Genomic DNA, 21,383 nt, shown 5'->3' with positions numbered 1-21,383 from the left:
ACCACTTACAAAAGTTATCAGATTTATGGAAATTTTAAATTAAATGTAATAGGACATTGATCTACTTAATATAGGTGATACTAGAGTTTATAGAATGAGATTATAATGGGGCACTGGGTGGCTCCGTGGATTGAGAGCTAGGCCTAGAGATGGGAGGTCTTTGGTTCAAATCTGTTCTTGAACATTTCTTAGCCGTGTGACCCTGGAAAATGTGATAGAGACATGAAGAGAGAGAGATTTTGCAGGACTTGTGGACCAAGATGCAGGGCTGGAGATCTAGCTCTAGATGTCTGTCAAGAGAAGATTCCAATGGAATGTCCCCAGGAGGGACAATTGGGGGGCTTTTGGCTGGCCACACTGGGAGGAGAAACTGAGCTTTTGGACTTGGTCTCTGTTTCTCTGGCTCTGAGAAGTTGAAGTTGACACTGAGAAGAAAAACTTGGCTTTTGGGACTTGGTCTTTGTCTCTCTGGCTCTGAGCAGTGGAAGCTGACCAGGGGAGAAGCTTTTGAGTTGGTGGTCTATAAGAGAGTTGAGCTGGCCAGGAGGAAAGAAGAGACTTTGAACTTTGTTTCTTTCTAGGGTTAAGCTGAGAGATCTGGCTGATTTGTGAGGAAGAAGAAAGAAGATTTTGAACTGCTGTTGTCCTCCATCTCCCTAACTGTCTAAGAGTCACAGTTTTGACTGGAATACTTCCTCAAACCTTTCTAAAATTATCCCCATAGTCTAGTGAAATCTTCATCCCTCTTACCTCAGTTTCCCATCCTGTTATCTCAATAAACCCCCTGACTGAGAAAGCAATTGTAGTATCTTTATAGTTCACTCAGGAGGGAGGGAAGAAGCAAAGGCTTCAATAAGATTTGGGAGGTGAGAGAGGTAAAAGAGAGAGGTTGGTTAAGGGAGGGGGTTAGGAAATAGATTGATCCATCAGCAATCAGTAGGGATCAATAGGCAAACCCCAGAGCAGTCCCTTATAAGTAGTTCCCCTGTGTACCAGTATCCCTGTGTGGTGGCATCCCTGACCTCCAGAATTTCTTGTTTCTACCTCCATTAAATAAGCAGCCTCAGGTCCCAGTAGCAGCCTCTCTAGTCACAGCCAGCCAGAGAACAACAGTCATTGCTGAAGAAACAGTTTCCCCTCAGTTTACCTTTTCCATTTCAACAAGTAATAGTTTCCAGTCAGTTTACATATTTTATTTCAAAAGTCATTTAATTCCCATTACCTAGCCCTTACTGCTTTTCTGCCTTGGAACCAATACACAGTACTGATTCTGAGGGTTTAAAAAAGAAAGGAAAAAAGTGATCAAATTGTGATCACATACCCTTTAGAGCAACGAACTATTTAAAAACTTTTTTTGTTGCCACTTTTTTAAGAATTAGTTATTTCTCTTTAATTCATCTCCCTGCCTACTACTGAGCATTTTGTATAACAGTAGCACTTTTAAAAAACCTTTATCTTTTGTACCCACCCCTTCCTTACTTTTATAAACTACTTATTCACCCTGATTATGTGAATTGATTTTCCTTAATATTCTTTTTCCTTCTCCCCTCTCCCACCCAAGAATATTCCTCTTCCAGTCTCTTCTGTCTTTCTTTTAAGATAATTAAAACATAACAAGAACCATTTCCAAGCCTTGTCTACTTAGACTTCCTCTCTGACTCCTCATGTTGATAGGGTTCAGAAGAGATAGAAGTAGTATCTTCCAATATTTGAATGTCAAATGTTGCAACTTCAGAGTTCCTTTATCTTTTTAATTTGTGTTTATTGTTTTGTTTCTCTTCACTCCATTGTTGCCAGTGTTCACTCCAGTGTTGTTCCAGAGTTTCTTTGTTCTTCTGGTCTCTAATTTTAAAGTCCATTTTTCCCTCTGGGATATTATACTTAGTAGCCTATATTTTTTTTATCTCATGGAATATTGTATTCCAAGTTCTTAAGAGGGAAAAAATAAGCAAAACTAATGATTTAAGGGAAAATATCTGGAAATATATTCACTCTACCTGTGAATCTTTCCAGTTTGGCAAAGGGATGTTTCTCATATTTCTTATTTAGAGCTGTGCTTATTCTTTGTAATTTTGTAACATTTTTAGTTTTGATTGTTATATAGTTCCACTTTCTGTTTGCACTATTGTTTGCTGTTCAGTCATGTCCGGCTTTGACCACATTTGGGGTTTTCTTGGCAAAGATACTAGAGTGGTTTGCTATTTCCTTCCCTAGCTCATTTTACAGATGAAGAAACTGAGATAAACTGTGATAAGTGACTTGCCTAGGATCAAAGAGCCAGTTAAATTTTAAGACTGTATTTGGACTCAGAAAGATGATTCTTCCTGACTCTACACCTGGTACTCTAAACACTGTGCCACTTAATTGACCTTGCATTATTGTGGTCATTGTGTATAAAGTATTTTCTTGTTTCTAATTATAATACTTTGCATTAGATCATGTACTCAAAAATTTTAACTTTTTAGACAGAAGATAAAATAGGTCACAACATGTTAAGGGTGAAGAATTATTTAGATGAAGTAAAAGAGATGGTCTGGCAATGTAGTGGGAACAAGGGGTAATAGATGGACAGCCAGTGTACCTACATAGTGTTAGGAGCATATTTTTTTAACCATTTCTCTGCCTTCCATGAAGCATTTATAGAAAGAAATAAAAGAATGCAAAGACACAAATGGATTGAGATCTGTCCCTCTCGAATGAATGCTCACATTTGACTGATCCTATATTCTTTGAAGTAATAAATTACAACTATGATAAGAATTTGAATTATTAGTATTAAGTTTGGTGGAGCTTACAAACATGTAATGTGTGCTCAATAATTACTTGCTATTTAAAATTCCAAGTACTCTTTTTACTGAAGAGATAGATAATCTATGCATTGTGCAAGTGATAAGCATTATTTCCACATTTTTTTGCATGTTAAGCATAACTTTTTCGAAAACAAGCTTGGTATATAAAGTCTTGGATGGTTTCAGGAAACATCCATTGCTATAAACATATTCACCCAACTTAAGATCAGAGAATCCCAGAATTTGAGTTGGGCCTCAGTGGCCATTAAGTCCAACCCATGATCTGAAAAAAGTATGAGAGTTTGTGATAGAAATTAGTGGTTTTTACAGCATATATATTCTCATGATTTGGATGGATTGTAGCCCTTCAACACCTTTATGTAAGTAAATTACTTCTGAGAAAGCTTTTTCTAGTGATAAGCATCTCCAAAGTTAACTAAACCAGACCTCAACTGACAGATATATAATCTGTCATTTGGCCTGTACTCTAAATCTTGCTTGCTATAGGACCCAGATAAGCTTTTTTCTGCCAGAATTGCCTTTGAGAGCTCTGGGTCCCCTCTGTGCCACAATGATATATCAGAGTAATACTTCATGGAGTACCAATAATACAGTGCAATAAAAATTTGACCCTTTTAATAGCAGTACAGTGCTATAAAATAATAAATAAGAACGTCCAGGTTTCCAGACTCCTATTTAAGTGTTTTATCTGCTCCATCATACATCCCTCTGATCACTCAATATCACACCCTTCTCAGCAGTGGGAAAAAGAACTTATCTGATTCCAAATTTTCACCACTAGGAGCTCCAGTCCAGTGCTGCTTAGTAGTTTAAAATAATTTTCTTGGGGCCAGCTGGGTGGTTCAGTGGATTGAGAGCCAGGCCAGAGACAGGAGGTCCTAGGTTCAAATCTGGCCTCAGACACTGCCTAGCCATGTGACCCTGGACAAGTCACTTAATTCCAGTTATCTAGCCCTTACCGCTCTTCTGCCTTGGAACCAACACACAGTATTGATTCTATGACAGAAGGTAAGGGTTTTACAAATAAAAATAATAGTAATTTTCTTGTTCTTTTATGTATTAACTCTTTGGACTGGAACCAGTAACTTTATTGGTTGAAGAAATTCCCTCCATGTGAGAAAATTGGTATGTGTTAGAATCAAGACTTGAACATACTTTTCTCAGTTCTATTACTGTTATGCTGGCTTTTGTCTCTTTAATATGAATTAAATCTGAAGTTAAAATACAAATGATAATTTGTTAGATTTTTTTGCTAGCTATTTCTAAATTGGAATGCTGTTAAATTCCTTTTTACTAATAGATTGAGCAGGACATCTAGGGTATACAGTGGATAGAATGCCAGGTCTGGAATCAGGGGGACCCAGGTTCAAATGTGATCTCAAATACTTCTTACCTGTGTGACCTGGGCAAGTCACTTAATTCCATTTGCCTACCCCTACTACTCTTCTGTCTTAGTTATAAGGATAGAAGGTAAGGGTTTTAAAATAAATAAATATAGTAATCCTAAGAGAAGAAAACAATGGCAATTTGAATTATTTGTAACTTAATTTCCTTAGTAATTTCAACAATCCTTAGTATTTGTTTTTCACTATTTAAAAAAATAAACCTATAGGGATTTTTTTGCCCACTCCTTGACCTCACAATTGTATTTTCTTTTTTCTAAATGGAATACTAGTTATTATGAGTTATTTATGTAAATGTTAATTTTCATGATGAAAAAATGTCATATGTGTGTAACCTAGTATTGATGATGTAGTCTTTCAAAAAGTGCATGATAAAGTTTATAGGCATCAGCAACCTTTGTGTTAAATTGCATATTTTTAAAAGTACATTTTAAAATTAAATTGCATGTTTTTTAAAGTATGTTTGATAGAATTAGAGGGGTTTTTTTTAAAAAATGATTTCATACTAGTATAGTGTGGCAACAAGAAAGATCCCCACTTCTTACTCAGTTTCTCATAAAGACTCAACTTCTTTTAAGCTGAAAAATATGTGCAAATTACATTAATGCTACATGACTGATTTAGGTAATTGCATTAAGCATTTGAGATGAGCCCCCAATGCTGGGTTCCCAAAAGAATGCTTGCAGCTGTGTGATTTTCACATCTGAGCCTAGAATTTGTTTTACCCAGCATTAACTTTTAAAGAAAAAAAATCTACCTAGGGAAATATGTGGAATACACACAAAAACAAGAATTCCTTCTTGGGAGAGCCACTTAGAAATTTATATAAGAAGGAAAATGAGGCAAAAATTATATTAATGTTATATTCAAATTCATATAAAAAATGACATTGGCTCCTTTGGAAGCACTACATGAGCATTATGTGAAAAAATTATGTCGCGGTAATGATGTTTGCATATTATGTTTTCTAGTAAATAAGCAGATATTAACTTTCCCTTTTGGCTCTTGTATTTTTAAAAATGCAAATCCCACTTTATTTTTAACAGGGTGATCCTAAAGCTTGCCTTGAATTTAAATCTTAATTTGGAGCAGCCCATTTATTTACTACAATAGTGCACTAAAAAGATGCTTTATTATTGACAATTTTTATTTAGATAAAATGTATTTTAGATTTGCCTTGTATTTAGAAGTAATAGAATTAAAAGAATTATTCCAGAAGTAACCTGGCCTATTCCTTCCTTTGAAGAGGAAGAAGTTAAGGTCCAGGAGGTAAGTGTATAGAATCACTGATGACAGAAGTAGCAGGGCTTGTAAATCCACTTTTCCTTACACTGCTTCATCCTGTTTCTTACTGTTTACTCATTCTAAAGTAATGTCTGAGCAATTAAGTATATGTGTATATGGATAAAAGGTATTGTCCTGCCCGTGAAATGATATAAGTCTCTGGCTTATTGAATGTGGCAACATCATGTAAAGTACAGTAGGACAATCTTATGGATTGTCCTAGCTAAAATAAGCTAAAATGGTGGTTCAGAAAATAATTCCAGGTTCTTTTCAGGTACTTCAGACAGTTTGTCTTATATTGCCTTATAGTATGGAACTTAAAGATCATAAAAATTGATGTTTGTACATATTGAATAAAGTTATCTAGATATTAGTTGAATAGCTCTTCAAGACATTAGGCAGCAAATTTGGTTTTCACCCAGGAGGCTTTTATGACTTGACATAATCCATTTGAAGGCTTATAGTTCTGTATTCAATTGCCTTAAATAGCATTGACATTTTTACAGAGTATAGAAATTCTTACATAATGGTCTGGCCTTCAACTGACTAAACTTATCAATTTTAGTCCTAATTAGTTCAAAGTCTAGTGTCTGTATGGTTTTTTTTTAACAGCCTATGGATTTAAAGATTAATTGCAGAAATACTATAAACTGGAAAAGAAGTCAATAAATGATGTATATCAATAACTTTCCTAATTTTGATTTACATTTTTCACTATCACATATATATGATATTTGATATAGGATAGCTTTTTCACATCCATTTTGTATAAATATTATATGTAATTTTAAAAATATTTAAATTTAAAAAGATGGTTTTTGTCTTCACCCTAGGAGCTTTAAGAAAGTGAATTCTTTATGATTGTTAGTATGAAATTTCTATCCAAAAGCCAAAATGATTTTTTAAATAATAGTTCACTTATATAATATTATACAGTTTACAACATGCTTTCTTCACAAAGGCATTGTGTGATAGAGGACAAGTATTATTATCCTTATTACAGATAAGGTACTAGGCTTCAGAAGTTAATTTGCCTTCACCTGGTTATAGCTAGTAAATATCAAAAGTAGAATTCTAACTTAGTTCTCTAATTAATTCCACATTCATTCTATGCTTCCTCTCTCATCAAAAAGAATAGTTCATATTGTGATAATTGAGGAATGGGGGGCAATTTATTTATTTTGCTTTTATTTGTTTTTTCCAGATTCTCCATTTATTTTTTCAAATTATTCTTCAAATTTATTTGTTTACTTATTTTGGGGTTTTATTTAATTAATTAATTTGGAGCATTTTTCGATGGTTACATGATTTGTATTCTTTCCCTCTCCTCTTCCCTCCCCCTTCCTGGAACCAGTGAGCAATTCATCTGGGTTTTACATGTATCATTGATAAAGACATATTTCCTTGTTATTAATATTTTCAATAGAGTGATCATTTAGAGTCTACATTTGGGGGGTGCAATTTAATAACTTCTTGCTGACTTGATAGCATTTTTGCAGGGTTAAAGTGACTTAAATCCATTATGGGCCCCACTTCTCTCACCTATAAAATGAGGAACTTAGACTAGATAACCTCAGAAATCTAACTACAGATACTATTTACCGTTTCTTAACCATAGTTAAGAATCTTCGAATTTTGAGTAGTAATTATAGAACAGTATTTTGAAGGGGCGACTAGATGTCTGGCTCAGTGGATAGGAGGCTTGGAGATGGGAGGTCTTGGGTTCAAATATAGCCTCAAACATTTCTTAGCTGTGTGACCCTGGGCAAGTCACTTAATTCCAGTTGTCTAGCTCTTACCACTCTTCTGCCTTGGAAACAATACTTATTAGTATTGATTCTAAGATGGAAGGTAAATGATTTTTAAAAAAAAAATTGTAAATAGTATTTTGAGGATTGATTAATTTTTAAGAATGTTTTTATGGTCCTGGAACTAAACTGAATGTGTTGCGTATATTATACTCTTAGTGATATTCAAGAATATCTCTATTTCAAAATTTGAAAGATAATATAAATAACTTCTGATATTATTTTTGTATGTATGCATGCACATTATATATGTATGTGTGTATTTATGTCTACCTGCTATATATCTATTTGTATATCTATAAAATATATTTTGGACTTTCATATTTCAGCCTAAAAATAGGAATTGTGTCAAAGAAATTAAAGATAAAAATTGAATATGATTGATCAGCCTTTTTATTGATAGGACAGTTTTTACTTTTAAATTATATTGCTGATACTTGAAAAATGCCAGAAATAGAAAAATTGTTCTTGTGATTATTTAAATTGAGTAATTTTCTCTTTAAGAAGAATAGTTACGATATTAATTAGATTTTTTGTAATAAAATTGAACCAGGAAAAAAGAAAGTTGGGCAGCTAGGTGGTACATTGGATAGAAAAAGACTCAACTTTCTGAGTTCAAAGTGGCCTTAGACATGTAGTAGCTGTGTGACCCTGGCAAAGGCCCTTAACCAGTTTTTGCCTTAATTTTCTCATCTGTCAGATGAGTTGGAGAAGGAAATGGCAAACTACTCCAGTTTCTTTTCCAAGAAAACCCCAAATGAGGCAACGAAGAATTGGACACAACTGAAATGACTGAACAACCAAAAATGCTACAGTTATATAGTCTACTTTGATGAGATGGTAGCTATTTTTTATTGTAAATGATTGTGTTTTTTATTAAACAAAACCTATTTAAGTTTACCTCAGTTATGTTCTGATAAATTGATAATCTTTACACTGAGATAATAAAACTTGATATATATGTATATGTTGAATAAAGTGATATAGATACTAGTTGAGTAGCTCTTCAGATATTAAGCAGCATAGTTGATTCCTACCCAGGAGACTTTAAGACTTGGCATTATCTATTTGAAGACTTATAGTTCTGGTACTGTCTATTATATATTAATTATTTTTACTTCAGTTGTAAAACAAGCATTGAAATATAAATAATGTGCTTTGTAAAATAATTTATTTGAAAAACATGGCAAATATTTGTAGGCTTCTTAAGTGAAGTCATTTTTGTAGATATTGGAGCAGTTTTATTCTGAGAATACAAATAGTGATTCTGTTAAGAATCATTTTAAAATGGCACTTAAAGAAAACATTTCATTCACACAACAAAGCTTTATAGTTGTTTCTGACTGCGATACATGATATTAAATAAAAAATGCAATTTCAAATCTTACATTTTATTTGGACTTGTATATTTATATTTTCTCTTCCTCTGAAATTCCGTAAATAGACTCTTGCTACTTGTGCGAAGTTGCTACTTAACCATGAAATAAAATGATTTTATTGAGTTTGCCCTGAAGATAAGGTCCACTGTGGCAATGCTGTCCATATATGGTGGCTATGCATGGAGAGCCAGGTGGTGCTGCAAAGCATCGCACAGTGAAGCGTGCACTTATTTAGGTTTGACATTTGTCATCCCATACTGCTAAAGGGAAGGGAAAAATCTGCTTTTCCATATGTTTATACTTTTTTTTGCCTGCAGTTTTGTCCAGATGGTCCGATGAACATTGTTTACAGTAAGATGCTGTCCCAGATGTTTTTGAACACTCATGTACACAACTATAGTACACTAGTCCACAAATTATTTGCATATTTTAATTTTAAGTAATTGGTTTTATGCATGACATGGAAAGTTTCTGGAACTGTCTTCTAGAAAGTTCCTAAAATTGGATAATAACTTAAAGATCACCACTACTGAGTGATCTCATCATTATCAATTAAGATTATTTATTTGGTGATATTTAGACTGTTGTGGCATGATAGTATTATATATATTATATAAATATATAAATATATCAACCAAGGAATATAACTGCAAATACTTTTTGTTTATGGAAAGTTTATTTTTATTTGCCATATACAGATTTATATCTATTTTTATCTTGGCTAGGAAAATATGCTCTTCTGGTATTTTGTGCTTCTAATTATTTCCACATATATCAGTAGAGAAAATGTTTTAAGAGCTCAGACTATCAAAATATATAGATAGCTTCTTCATCTGTTAATTTTATTTCAGTTTCTATAACAGGATATAAATGTTATTCTGTAACAATTAAGACTTATTCAGTGAGGTATTAAAAATATGAGAAAGGCACGCTTTTATTAGCAGTCATGTAAATCTTAAGTATGATTTCATAATAATTAAATCATGAAACACTTATTGGATAAACACTGTCTCAAATGTCAGCTGCCTACCAAAGTAGACAGGGTTTTTTTTCTGTACATAGGATGTGGTGGTGGAGGGTCTAACTTTGTTTAAATTGAAAGGTATGGACTAGATGACCACTCCAGAACTTCTAGACCTCAAATTATTTTTATAAAGCTGTAATATTCATGACTATTTAAAAACAGAAAAAGAGATTAGTGGAACAGATTAGACACGGAAGATTCAATTCAGTTATACATTTTTTGAGCATTTACTATATGCCATGCACTGTGCTGGGGATACAAGAGACAAAAGACAATCCCTGCTATTCAGAAGCTCACAGTCTAACTGGAGTGACAAGAAAGAAATATATAAAAACATGCTCTATATAGGATAAGTAGGAAATAATTATGAAAGAGCAGGTACTAAAATTCAGGGAATAATTAAGGAAAGGCTTTCTGTAGAAGATGAGATTTTAGTTGAAACTTAAAGGAAGCTCAGGAAGCCAGTGGGCATTGATCGGGAAGGAGAGCATTCTAGGCCTTCGGGATGGCTAGAGAAAATGCCTGGATCAGAGAGAGATGGATTGTTTCATTGATGAAACAGCAAGGAGGCTGGTGCTACTGGGTCAAAGGATATATAGCAGGGATATTAGAGCAGGTTAAGATAAATTATAAGAAGACTAGAAAGGTAGGGAGGGGCTTGGTTATAAAGGACTTTGAATGCCCAAAAGGATCTTGCTATTGATGATGGAAGTGATAGGGAACCACTGGAGATGATTAATTAATTGAGGGTGGCAGTGGTGGTGAAGGGGGGGAGGGGGGGAGCAGAGGTTGACACTGTGGGACCTATGTTTTAGGAAAATTCCTTTAGTGTCCAAACGGAGGATAGATTGGAGTGGGAAGAGACTTGAGTCAGGCAGACCTAGCCAGTAGGTTATTGGCAAAAGTACAGGCATGAAGTAATGAGGACCTGCACCATAGTGGTGGCAGTATCAGAAAGAACATATTCAAGAGGTTTTACAAAGCCAATAGACCTTGGCAACAGATTGATATGGAGGGCGAGAGATAGTGAGGATTCAAGAATGACTTCCAAGTTGCTAGCCTGATTAACCAGGAGGATAGGAGAGGAAAGAGAGTTTAGGGGAAAAGATAATGAGCTCCATTTTGGACATGTTGAGTCTGAAGGCAGTTGGAGATGCAAGATTGGAGGTAAGCAAAACAATTGGGGCAGGATAGGTAGATTTGAGAATCATCAGAAGAGAGTTGGTAATTAAATCTATGGGATCTGATATAGTCACCAAGTGAAGTAGTATAGGAGAAGAGAAGAGGGCACAAGACAGAAACTTATGGAGCACCTGTGGTTAGAGATTGTGATCTGGAGGAAGATTTGGCAAAAAGAGACAGAAAAGTATTAGATAGAAAAAAAAACAGTAAAGAAAGTAGAGAAGAAAAGAGATAGTGGCAGAAGGCATATGAGTGATATGAGATTGGGGGGAGGGGGTCTCACAGGAAATAGTTTTAAGTAACAAAAAAGTTCTTTTAAAATTTTTAGTTTATTTTTCAGTTTCACTTTTTCTGTGTTCTTGGTCTTGGCCAATTTGGAAGTGTATTTTTAGAATCACAAATTATCTTTCAACAAAATGTATATTACAACAAAATTTACATTCCCCTTTGGAAGAATGAATATGATATATGAATATCAATATGAATTAATGTGCCATAAGTAAGCATGAAATGGATTCCGTCAGAGAGAATTAGGGAGATGTCTGTGAATTGATGAATAACAAAGTGAGCAGAAGTAAGAAAAAAACTTATACAGTTATACAACATGGGGGGAAAAATAACTTTGAAAGAGTTTTCTTTCCATGATTCTTGCATAGATATACCAACCAGAGTCTGGAGGATAAAAGATGAAGCATATCGCCCATCCCCTGCCAGAGCAGTGATAGACTTAAATGCCGAATGAGAGATGCATTTTTGGACATGGCCAATGTGGGAATTTGTTTTTTCAACTATGCATGGGATTTTCTTTTTCCTTTTTAAAAATTGTTCAGTGGTAGGAGCAATAAATGATAAGAATATAAAAAGAAACAATTAAAAAATAATAAATTTAATTCTAGGTTTTACAAAAGGACAAGGATGGGAGGAAGGAATGTACCAATCAAACAATCAGAAAGCATTTATTAAGTCAAATTAAAAAGCTTACTATGTGCCAGGTACTATGCTAGGGTACCACATTATTTTACTCTGGATTATATACCATCTTATGTGGTTTAATAGTTTTCTTCATGTGAGTTATTTTCATGTATTCACCACTCATGCTTCTCTTTTATGAGCTCTATATTCAGGTTAATAATTTTTGCTCTCTGATTGCATGCATTCTAAATAATTTGTGGGTTTTGCTTATACTTATAGGTTCATTTTCCAAAGTAATAAGGCTTTGCGAAGAAAAATGTGAAGCAGGTGAACTATGGAAAGGAAAATGCCAAATCAATAGTTTACCAGCTTCTGTGAAAGGAATTAATAACTTAGGGAACACTTGTTTTTTTAACGCTGTCATGCAGGTAAGATATAAACATTAAAAATTGTAATTTTAATTTGATTTTAAATGTTAGAAATATTTTAATATTTTGTTCCTTTGGGAAATGGTCTGTTCTTGAAATGGGAAAAGAAAAGTAAGCCCATTCTAACCATAACAAAAGAAATATTCATCATAAATGTATGTTTACAAATACAAGCTTTTCACATTAGAGTAACCATGACTTTCAGTTTTCAAATTCTTAACACTGCCAGTTCTGTTTTAAGTTCTGACTTAATAGATCTTGTGTAAATGAATTTTCTTGGTAATGGCATGTTACTTCAGTATTCTTTGCTCAGATATAGCTGAGTGAGACTATTTTAAATGGAGGGCAGAATCTCTGCAATTTCTTTTCATAAGGGATTTTTGGATGCACTAAAAAATTAGGAGAAATGTTATTGACTGAAATCCATTTCATATTAAAGTTTGGTTACTTTTTCTAGTTATTGCTAAAATACTATTTTTTTATTCAGGCAGGTACCAGGCCAATAGTTTCAATCAAAATTTACAAATTAAATAATTGTATGTACATATAAATTAGTAATATGTTTGTTAAAGGAGACAGCTTTAATTTTCTTTCTTTTAGAACTTGGCACAGACTCACATGCTCAATGAATTGATGTATGAAGTCAAAGAGAAGGGGACAAAATTAAAAATTTTTCATACTTCAGACCCTCAGTTGGTAAGTAAAAATATCTGTGTAAATCATAGTTGTACAAGAATGAGCCATCTTCAGAATTCCATACCTGGGATAAGAGACAATGGCTAGAAATAATTTTAAATAAAAAAAAAGTTTGAGCTTCAAAAATTTTAAATATTTTTTGTTTTTGATTAAAAAAATTATGTAAAATAAAACATAGAAAATATCTAAAACTTCTGTAAAAGCATGTCCAATTTTGGATGTCAAAACTCAAACATCTTGAAATTAGAACATAATATCTTCTCAATGAATACCATGCAAGTGAAGTGTGTGTGTGTGTGTGTGTGTGTGTGTGTGTGTGTGTGTGTGTAAAAATATATATATAAATAGTATGACTAATTTTTTCCAAACAAAACATATAATTTACAAATCAGTATTGTTCCTGACAGTATCATCACTTTTGGAAGGCAGTGAATTTCTTTGATATTTTAATAATAATATTTATTTAGTATTAATATACACAGTTTGATCTTGCCTTAAGTGATACCCTTTCTAAAATACTACTTAATTTTGAGGGAAAAAGATTTTTTTTTCTTTGTATAATTCCAGGCTTCTTCTCTACAACCCCTTTCAAATATAGTGCTTATAATGGACTAATAGATTTGAGAGCCTCCTGAGATCAGATAAGCCCAACATTGTCAGGTTATTGTCACCCAGCCATACCATGATGAATACTTAAATTTTTTTTTCTTCTGCATTGTAAATAAAAGTAATTTTCAAAAAGCCTGTAGTAAATTCAGATATAATTCAGTAGTAGATTGCTCTTTACAGACCCTACTGTTTATTTGAGCTGAGATTTATTTATTTGGGAGACATAGAATAAATTACCTGTTATCACTGTTGTTTGAAATAAAGTTTATATTCTAGTATTTTACTTCTATGGAAGCACAGTCTCCCCCTGTTAAAATAGCCCTTATTTAAAGTACCTGCTTATTTTTACTTGCAAATTTATGGGTTAGGGTTTTTACCCCATGGACTTCAAAGTTTTTAATGTATGTAGAAGAATGACCTATGCGTAAAAAAATTTTTTCAAGAATCTTAGGAGTAGCTATCAATTGATGTAGTCATTACTCAGGCAGAAAGCCTTTTTGACATACAAAAACTATAAAGAAGCATAATTTCTCCTTTCTTATATTAATCTGGCAATGGATTTTTGGACAAGTATTACTATAGACAAAATGTGCTATTAATAATTGTAATTCCCTAAAGCCACATGGTTACATTTTCAAAATCACATTAAAAAATTGCTCCAAACTTTTTTCTTGCTTTCCCCATCCTTTCCACCTCACTCCCTCTATACTCCAAATGATATCTTGGCTTTTGAACAAGTTTAGCCCTAGTGATAATTTTATGCTGGAAACAGTTCACTGAGAAAATCATTAAATACAAAATTGGGGGCAGCTGGGTGGCTTAGTAGAATGAGAGCCAGGCCTAGAGAAGGGATCCCCCATTGTCTAGACCTTACTGCTCTTTTGCTTTGAAACCAATACACAGTATTCTTAGCTAAGATGGAAGGTAAGGCTTTAAACAAATAAATACAGTGTTCCAAAAGTCTTAGTATGGTTTTAAGTGTAATAGTTTAAATTAAACCTGTGTAAGTTTAAACAAACCAGCATAACATTTCTTTAGAATGTTCATTGTTAGGATATTCATATTACTGATAGAAAATTAAATTCCTTTTTATAGGATCCACTAGTGGTGAACCTGTCAAGTCCTGGAACTCTGACTTCAGCTATGTTCCTCTTCCTTCACAGCATGAAGGAGCCTGGAAAAGGACCGCTTTCTCCTAAAGTTCTCTTTAACCAGCTTTGTCAGAAGTAGGTAGTTACCTTTAATGCAACTGGTACTACAAAAAGTATTTCAGAGAGTACAAATGTTATTAAGTTTGAATGACCCCGTCACACAGTTATATTGCTGTTAATAGTGTGTTCAATTCTTTAAAATTACAGAATTCGCATTTTAGAGCTAGAAGGGACCTTAAATATAATTTAATTCAGTTCCTTCACTTTACAGATAAGGAAACCAAGGCACAAAGGAATACATTAAAATAACTCCTGTGACTTTAAGAATACAAATAATTTAAGGGATCCCAGTTGAAATTTTTAGTAATCATATTACTCTTTAGAACAAAAATGGTTAAAATATGAAATTGAATTAATTATATAAATACACAAAAAATTAAAATTTTAGATCTAGATTTAATGTGTATGAATTGTAGTTAATTTTATCCCAAATTAATTTGGCACTTTTAATGGATTTGGACAAAATCCAAAAAAATCCAAATCTTTGAATCAGAGTCTCTATTACTAAGCTTACCCTAGGAAGACATTGATAAGAAGGTCCCCATATACACCAAAATATTTACAACAATACTTTTTCTGATAAAAAATAATTGGAAACAAAGTAGATGCCCATCAACTGAGGAATGGCTAAAGAAATTATGGTATATGAATATAATGGAATATTACTATGTTGTAAGAAATGATGTGAGTTATGAAAAGCATGAAAAGATCTATACAAACTGATGCAGAGTGAAATAATCAGAGCCAAGAAAACATTATACAAAGTTACTATAAAAGATCTAGTAACCAAAGGGTTAAAAGTAACAGAATGAAGAGGTATTTAAAGACACCCCTTTTATTTTTGCCTTTTATTGTATCCTTAGCTCTTAGCATAGTATTTGACATTTGTTTCAGTTGTGACCCACTCTTCATGGTCCCACTTGGAGTTTTCTTGCCACAATACTGGCAGTTTCTTTCTCAGATGAGGAAAACATACAACAATTGTCTGAGACTGTATTTTCATTCAGGTCTTCCTGACTCCAGGCCCAAGGCTCTCTCCATTGTGCTTCCTATACCTTCCTGCCCCCAAAGGCACTTAATAAATGCTTGTTGACCATCTGTACTTCTTCCATCTTGAGCGTGGCCCTTCTACTACTTAATACACTTTTATGAGAGGAAATGGGGTAAAGAGCATATGAAAAAGAGCTCTTGGCTACAAAAGTTTCCACCCATTATTTAAGCAACTCAGCTGTGCTTATCTCTTCCATACAATTCTCTAAAATCTTTCTCCAGATCCTCAGTTGATCTACACCAAATTGGAAACTATGGCAGAACCCTACCATTCCTTTCTCTCTTAGTCCTCCATTCTCCTATCCCCACATGTTTTGTTTTTGTTTTTTAATTTCCTTGAAAGATTGGTACTGTGGAGATCAGATGATGAAACACACTTCCTTCATATTTGGAGAAAGGTTGGTGACTTCACATGACAGAATGGTATATGTCCTACTTGTAAGAAAAGATAATTACATCTTTTGCATTTACTTAATTAGTTTTTTCCTTTTAACCGGGAAATAGTTTTTTTAATTGGATATAAAGTGTGGCTGTGAAGTAAAAAATAAAAACAATAAAAAAATTTTAAAAGAGATACCTTCTTATCCCATAAGCACCTAGTACACTATAGAAAACAGCATGGTGTGAAATGAGTGCAGGTTTTAGATTTGAATTCCAGCCATGCCACTTAGTAACTGCATGGCCTGGATGGGTCACTTATTTACTTAAGTATCTTCACTTGAAAAATGGAGGTAATCATAGCTGTACTGTGTTTCACAAGGCTGAGGATTACCTCATCAAATGAAGTAATATATAGAAAATCAGTTTTGTCAACTTTAGAGTGTTATGTAAACATAAATATTTAATATTATATACTCAGTAAATTAGTTGTGGTCTGATTGAAAGAGCAGAAAAACTGCTTTTAAATCTGTATATGTATATTTTATTTTTGCTTTCAAAAGAGAACCTAAATGAATTGGAACTTTGACTCCTAATATAGCCTCAGCTTGCATTGTAATAACCTCATGAAATTGTAATGTTATAACAAACTGTAGTAATATTTGCTAGGTAATAAAAGGTGTATCTTTTTAGTTTGTTGTGGAGGATTAGATTTTTTTACCTATTTCTACCAGAGGATCTATAAGCAACAGGAAATCAAAATTGCCTTATTTTCTAGGATTAAGATACTATATTTACATACGAGGAAAAAAGTTATCATCTCTAGCTCAAATGGTGTGACAGATACAAAGCAAAGAACATAATAGAATGTCTCATTGAGTATAGGAACCATTATTACCTTAAATTCTTCATGGAATAGGAAGCAGGTGATTTTGTAGTATGGCACAGTCAGTTTCTTCAACAATTTTGAACACTTAATTATTTCATTATTTTATTTAATTAATAATAAAAATAGAAAAGATTTAGTTTAGATCTTAAATAGGTCATATCAAACATAGCAAGACCACTTGATTTTTATATTTCTTGCTATCAGTAGCAGTTCTTGCTTGCATTTCTGCACCAGCCAAAATTTAGTATGTCAAATGCTTTGGAAAAAACAGGGCAAGTAGCAAGCATCATTTGAAATAGTAGGCAAAAGTACATTTAATTGATAGCAAGACGAACAAAACCATTCATATGTCTTCCTCATAACTTTAATTGAATGTAGTGTTGGGTTGATACAGGACATGTTTTTTGTCCTATATGTAGCACTTTTTTTTTACATGTTTCTAAAGTGTATCTTTGTAGCACATGTTGAATTACTTATATGGACAAGAAATATAAAGTAACTTTTGAAAGGGAAAAAGAAAAGGGTAATTCTTCTCCTAACAACTGTTTGTTGCCTGGTACTAATTCATCCACTGTTAATTTTGTTAGTGTTGCAGCTGTCAAGTGTTTGTGGAGCCAGATTGTGAACATAGCTACAGGGCCCTTCTGTTTGTTTTCCACTATTCTGGATATTAAGACCACAGACTTCTGACTTCTGTTGGAGACTTTATGACTGACCAAATTTTCCATACTAAAAGATATATACATGTTTTACTTTATTACACATGAATGAATTTAGCTATATATGAGGCACAATTAAAGTTGACTGTTGGTCATCAAGCATATATTAAGTACTTACTGTATGCCAGGCACTGCTAAATGCTGAACCATCAAAAATATGAAGTTAGAAGGAACCTTCAGGTTTATCCCAGTCCAGCCTCCATAATTTACAGATAAAGAGACTGAAGCCCATATAGGTTGAATGAATGCCATAGCTAGGATTCACACTCAGGTGCTGTGGCTCCAGGTTCACTATGCTTCCTACTTTATGATACTGCCAGTTGATGGCCATTCAAAAGTTTTTCAGATGTTATAGTAGTTAATTTTCCTTTAAAAAAGTATTAAGTATAGATTCAAATATAAATAAATTTCATACATTTCTGGCAGTGAAAAGACAAATAGTTTCAGGCTTTCAGTTCTTAAAGCCTCTTTATTGAGTTTCTTGCACTTTATAGAGATTTGAATAGGCTAAAACAGTTTGAAGTCAATAATATCTCTATACTGGGGGCAGCTGGGTGATTCATGGATTGAAAGCCAGACCTAGAGACGGGAGGTCCTAGGTTCAAATCTGACCTCAGATACTTCCCAGCTGTGTGACCCTGGGCAAGTCACTTGACCCCCATTGCCTAGTCCTTACCCCTCTTCTGCCTTAGAACCAATACACAGTCTTGATTCCAAGACTGAAGGTAAGGGTTTAAAAATAATCCTAATCATAATAATATCTCTGTACTTAGTGTTTAGGGAGTGGATGTATATTGACATGAAAAACAACCTAAAGAATTAGGTTGACTTCGAAAGAAAATGTTTGGGTAAATATTTACTTAGAACTCAAGGTATGCAAAACCTTGAATAAATACAGTAAAACCACAGGAGTGGCAAAAGAATCCAAAATAAGCCTGAGTCTTGTTTTATGGAAATCTGGTATGAAGAAGGAAAATGAAATAACTTTTTTTTAAAAACATTATTTTATTTGGTCGTTTTCATACCTTATTCACTGGAAACAAAGATCATTTTCTTTTCCTCCACCTCCCCCTCCCCTCCCCCCCCCCCCCCCCCGCCCCAGCCTTTCCCTCTCCCATAGCCGACGCATGATTCCACTGGTTATCACATGTGTTCTTGACTCGAACCCATTTCCCTGTTGTTGGAATTTGCATTATAGTGTTCATTTAGAGTCTCTCCTCAGTCTTATCTCCTCCAACCCTGTAGTCAAGCAGTTGCTTTTCATCGGTGTTTTTATTCATGAAATAACTTTTAAAGGAAGGCTATGAGTGAAATTGTATATTTAATCCCAAAGTATGATTAGCCTATAGAAAATAAAAAACAGAAGAGAACTTGATAGAATTCATATTTAAAGGAAGGGTCTAATCTAAATTAAAAATATTTTCCCCTATTTAAATGATTCGTTTTCTTTTTCCTTCCCCTTTTTCCTCCCCATTCCTAGAGCTAACCAGTAGTTCCACTGGGTTATACAAGAGTAGGTTCTTAAGCTATAACACTAACAGTGATGACATTTAAATCAGAATGTGATTGATTGGGGAATGACTGAATAAATTGTGGTATTTGATGGTGATGGAATATTATTGTGCTGAAAGGAAATAATGAACTGGAAGATTCCATGTGAACTGGAAAGACCTCCAGGAATTGATGCAGAGTGAAAGGAGCAGAACCAGGAGAACATTGTACACAGAGACTGATACACTGTGGTACAATTGAACGTAATGGACTTCTCTACCAGCAGCAATGCAATGACCCAGGAAAATTCTGAGTTATGAGAAAGAAGCTACCCACATTCAGAGAAAGTGCTGTGGGAGCAGAAACACAGAAGAAAAACTTAGGATCGATCATGTGGTTTGATGGGGATATGATGGGGGTTTTGATATTAAAAGATCACTCTACTGCAAATATGAATAACATGGAAATAGGTTTTGAACAGTAATACATGTATAACCCAGTGGAATTGCTTGTCAGCTTTGGGAAGGAGGAGGAATCATGAATCATGTAACCATGGAAAAATATTCTAAATTTAAAAAAGAAAAAAATCAGAATGTGAAAAAAACACTTAAGAAAGCTTCTGTTCACTTATCGTTAAAATTATAACAATACAGTACTTGGCATGGTAGTAGTATATCATTATATTTTAGTTGCTTCTTTATCTCATTAGTATGGGCTTTCCCTTTGATTATATAAATTATAACTCATTGATGCTTTGCCATCTGTGCTCATGTCTTTCTATAAATTCTTCAAAGAAATCTTTGTGTCAAAGATCTTATCAACAGCATGTTTTTCATTCCATGGATCCCAGTACAACATTTGGACTTTCTGTTTGTTACTCCTTAACATAGCTTTATGGCCAACCCTGTATCCCTCCAATATTCTTCATGTCACCTATAATTTTGATTCTTCAGGGGATCATATGTTTATGAGTGAGTAGCTGGAAGGGACATCAGAAAGCATTCCAAATCTCATAAAGTAACTAAAGCACAGAGAAGTTAAGTGATTTTCCCCGTGTCGCATTTTTTCAATATCACATACTAAATGGCTGAGGCAGAATTTGAACCCAAGTCTTCCTGACTTCAAGTCTGTTGCCTTATCCACTGCCACACTATCCCCTATGATCCTATAATCCTATGAGATTCGATTTTGTATTAAATGTGCTATTATTTAGAGCCAAACAACACCAGTAGGAGAATATTGGTGTTAAAATAGCAATGCTTTGTGTCAGGGAGCATCTTGGGATAGTTGTTACTTGTATATTGCACATTTTTCCCCACTCTATATTATTCTGTTCATGTCAATCAGTCAGAAAGTACAATGAATTTACTATGTGCCAGAGAAGTTCAAATAGTGAAACAAACTTGCAGAGCTTATATTCTAATGGGGAAGACAACAAATACACATATAAAAGCATACAACATAAATATAAAATGAATAAATACAAATAAAAAGTATTTTGGAAGGGAGGGTACTAGTAGTTGTGTAGAGCAGGAATATTTCATGCAAAAGACAGTGCTTAATCTGCATCCTAAAGGAAAAGAGGGGAATTGATAAGATGGAGGCAAGGAGGCGGATGTTATAGGTATATGGGAATGCCAGCTCACAAATTTAAGAGTTGGAAGATGGAGTGCTCTATGTAAGCAATAGAAGCCTAATTTACCTAGATTGAAAAATGCAAGGGAGGGAATAATATCGAGTGACGCTCGAAAGATAGAATGGGGCCAGTTTGTATAGACTTTAAAAACTAAACAGGAGTATTTTTTTTATTCCAGAGACAATAGGAAGCCCTTAGAATTTATTGACTAGGTAAGAAATTTGGTCAGATATGTACTTAAGGAAAAGTATTTTGACAAGTGTGTTATTGTAGGATAGAGTGGAGGGGTGAGAGATTTGAGGTAGAGGTACCAGATTAAAGGCCATGGCAATAATCTAGAAAGAGGTGAAAAGGGCCTGAACTAAAATGGAAGCTGTTTGAGTAGAGAGAAATCAGTAAATGTGAGGGCAGAAATATCAGGGATTTGGCAACTGATAAATTATGTGGGATAAAGAAACCAGGATGATATGAATT

The 21,383-nt window shown here is 33.8% G+C and overlaps 1 protein-coding gene across 4 annotated transcripts in view; it reads left to right on the top strand.

The window, feature by feature from the left end:
- Positions 1–21,383, top strand: part of USP45 (ubiquitin specific peptidase 45) — an 87,881-nt gene that overhangs the window by 31,370 nt on the left and 35,128 nt on the right. For all 4 annotated transcript variants that reach the window (XM_001367781.4, XM_056818619.1, XM_056818618.1 and 1 more), the window contains 3 exons: positions 12,082–12,230; positions 12,831–12,926; positions 14,631–14,761. In XM_001367781.4, coding sequence (XP_001367818.1) covers positions 12,082–12,230; positions 12,831–12,926; positions 14,631–14,761 — 376 coding nt within the window. The remainder of the gene's footprint in view (positions 1–12,081; positions 12,231–12,830; positions 12,927–14,630; positions 14,762–21,383) is intronic.

The sequence above is a fragment of the Monodelphis domestica genome, chromosome 2 (genome assembly GCF_027887165.1).
Source record: "Monodelphis domestica isolate mMonDom1 chromosome 2, mMonDom1.pri, whole genome shotgun sequence".
NCBI lineage: Eukaryota > Metazoa > Chordata > Mammalia > Didelphimorphia > Didelphidae > Monodelphis > Monodelphis domestica.
Note: the sequence above shows the minus strand (reverse complement) of the source record. Positions and strands in the feature narration are given on the sequence as shown.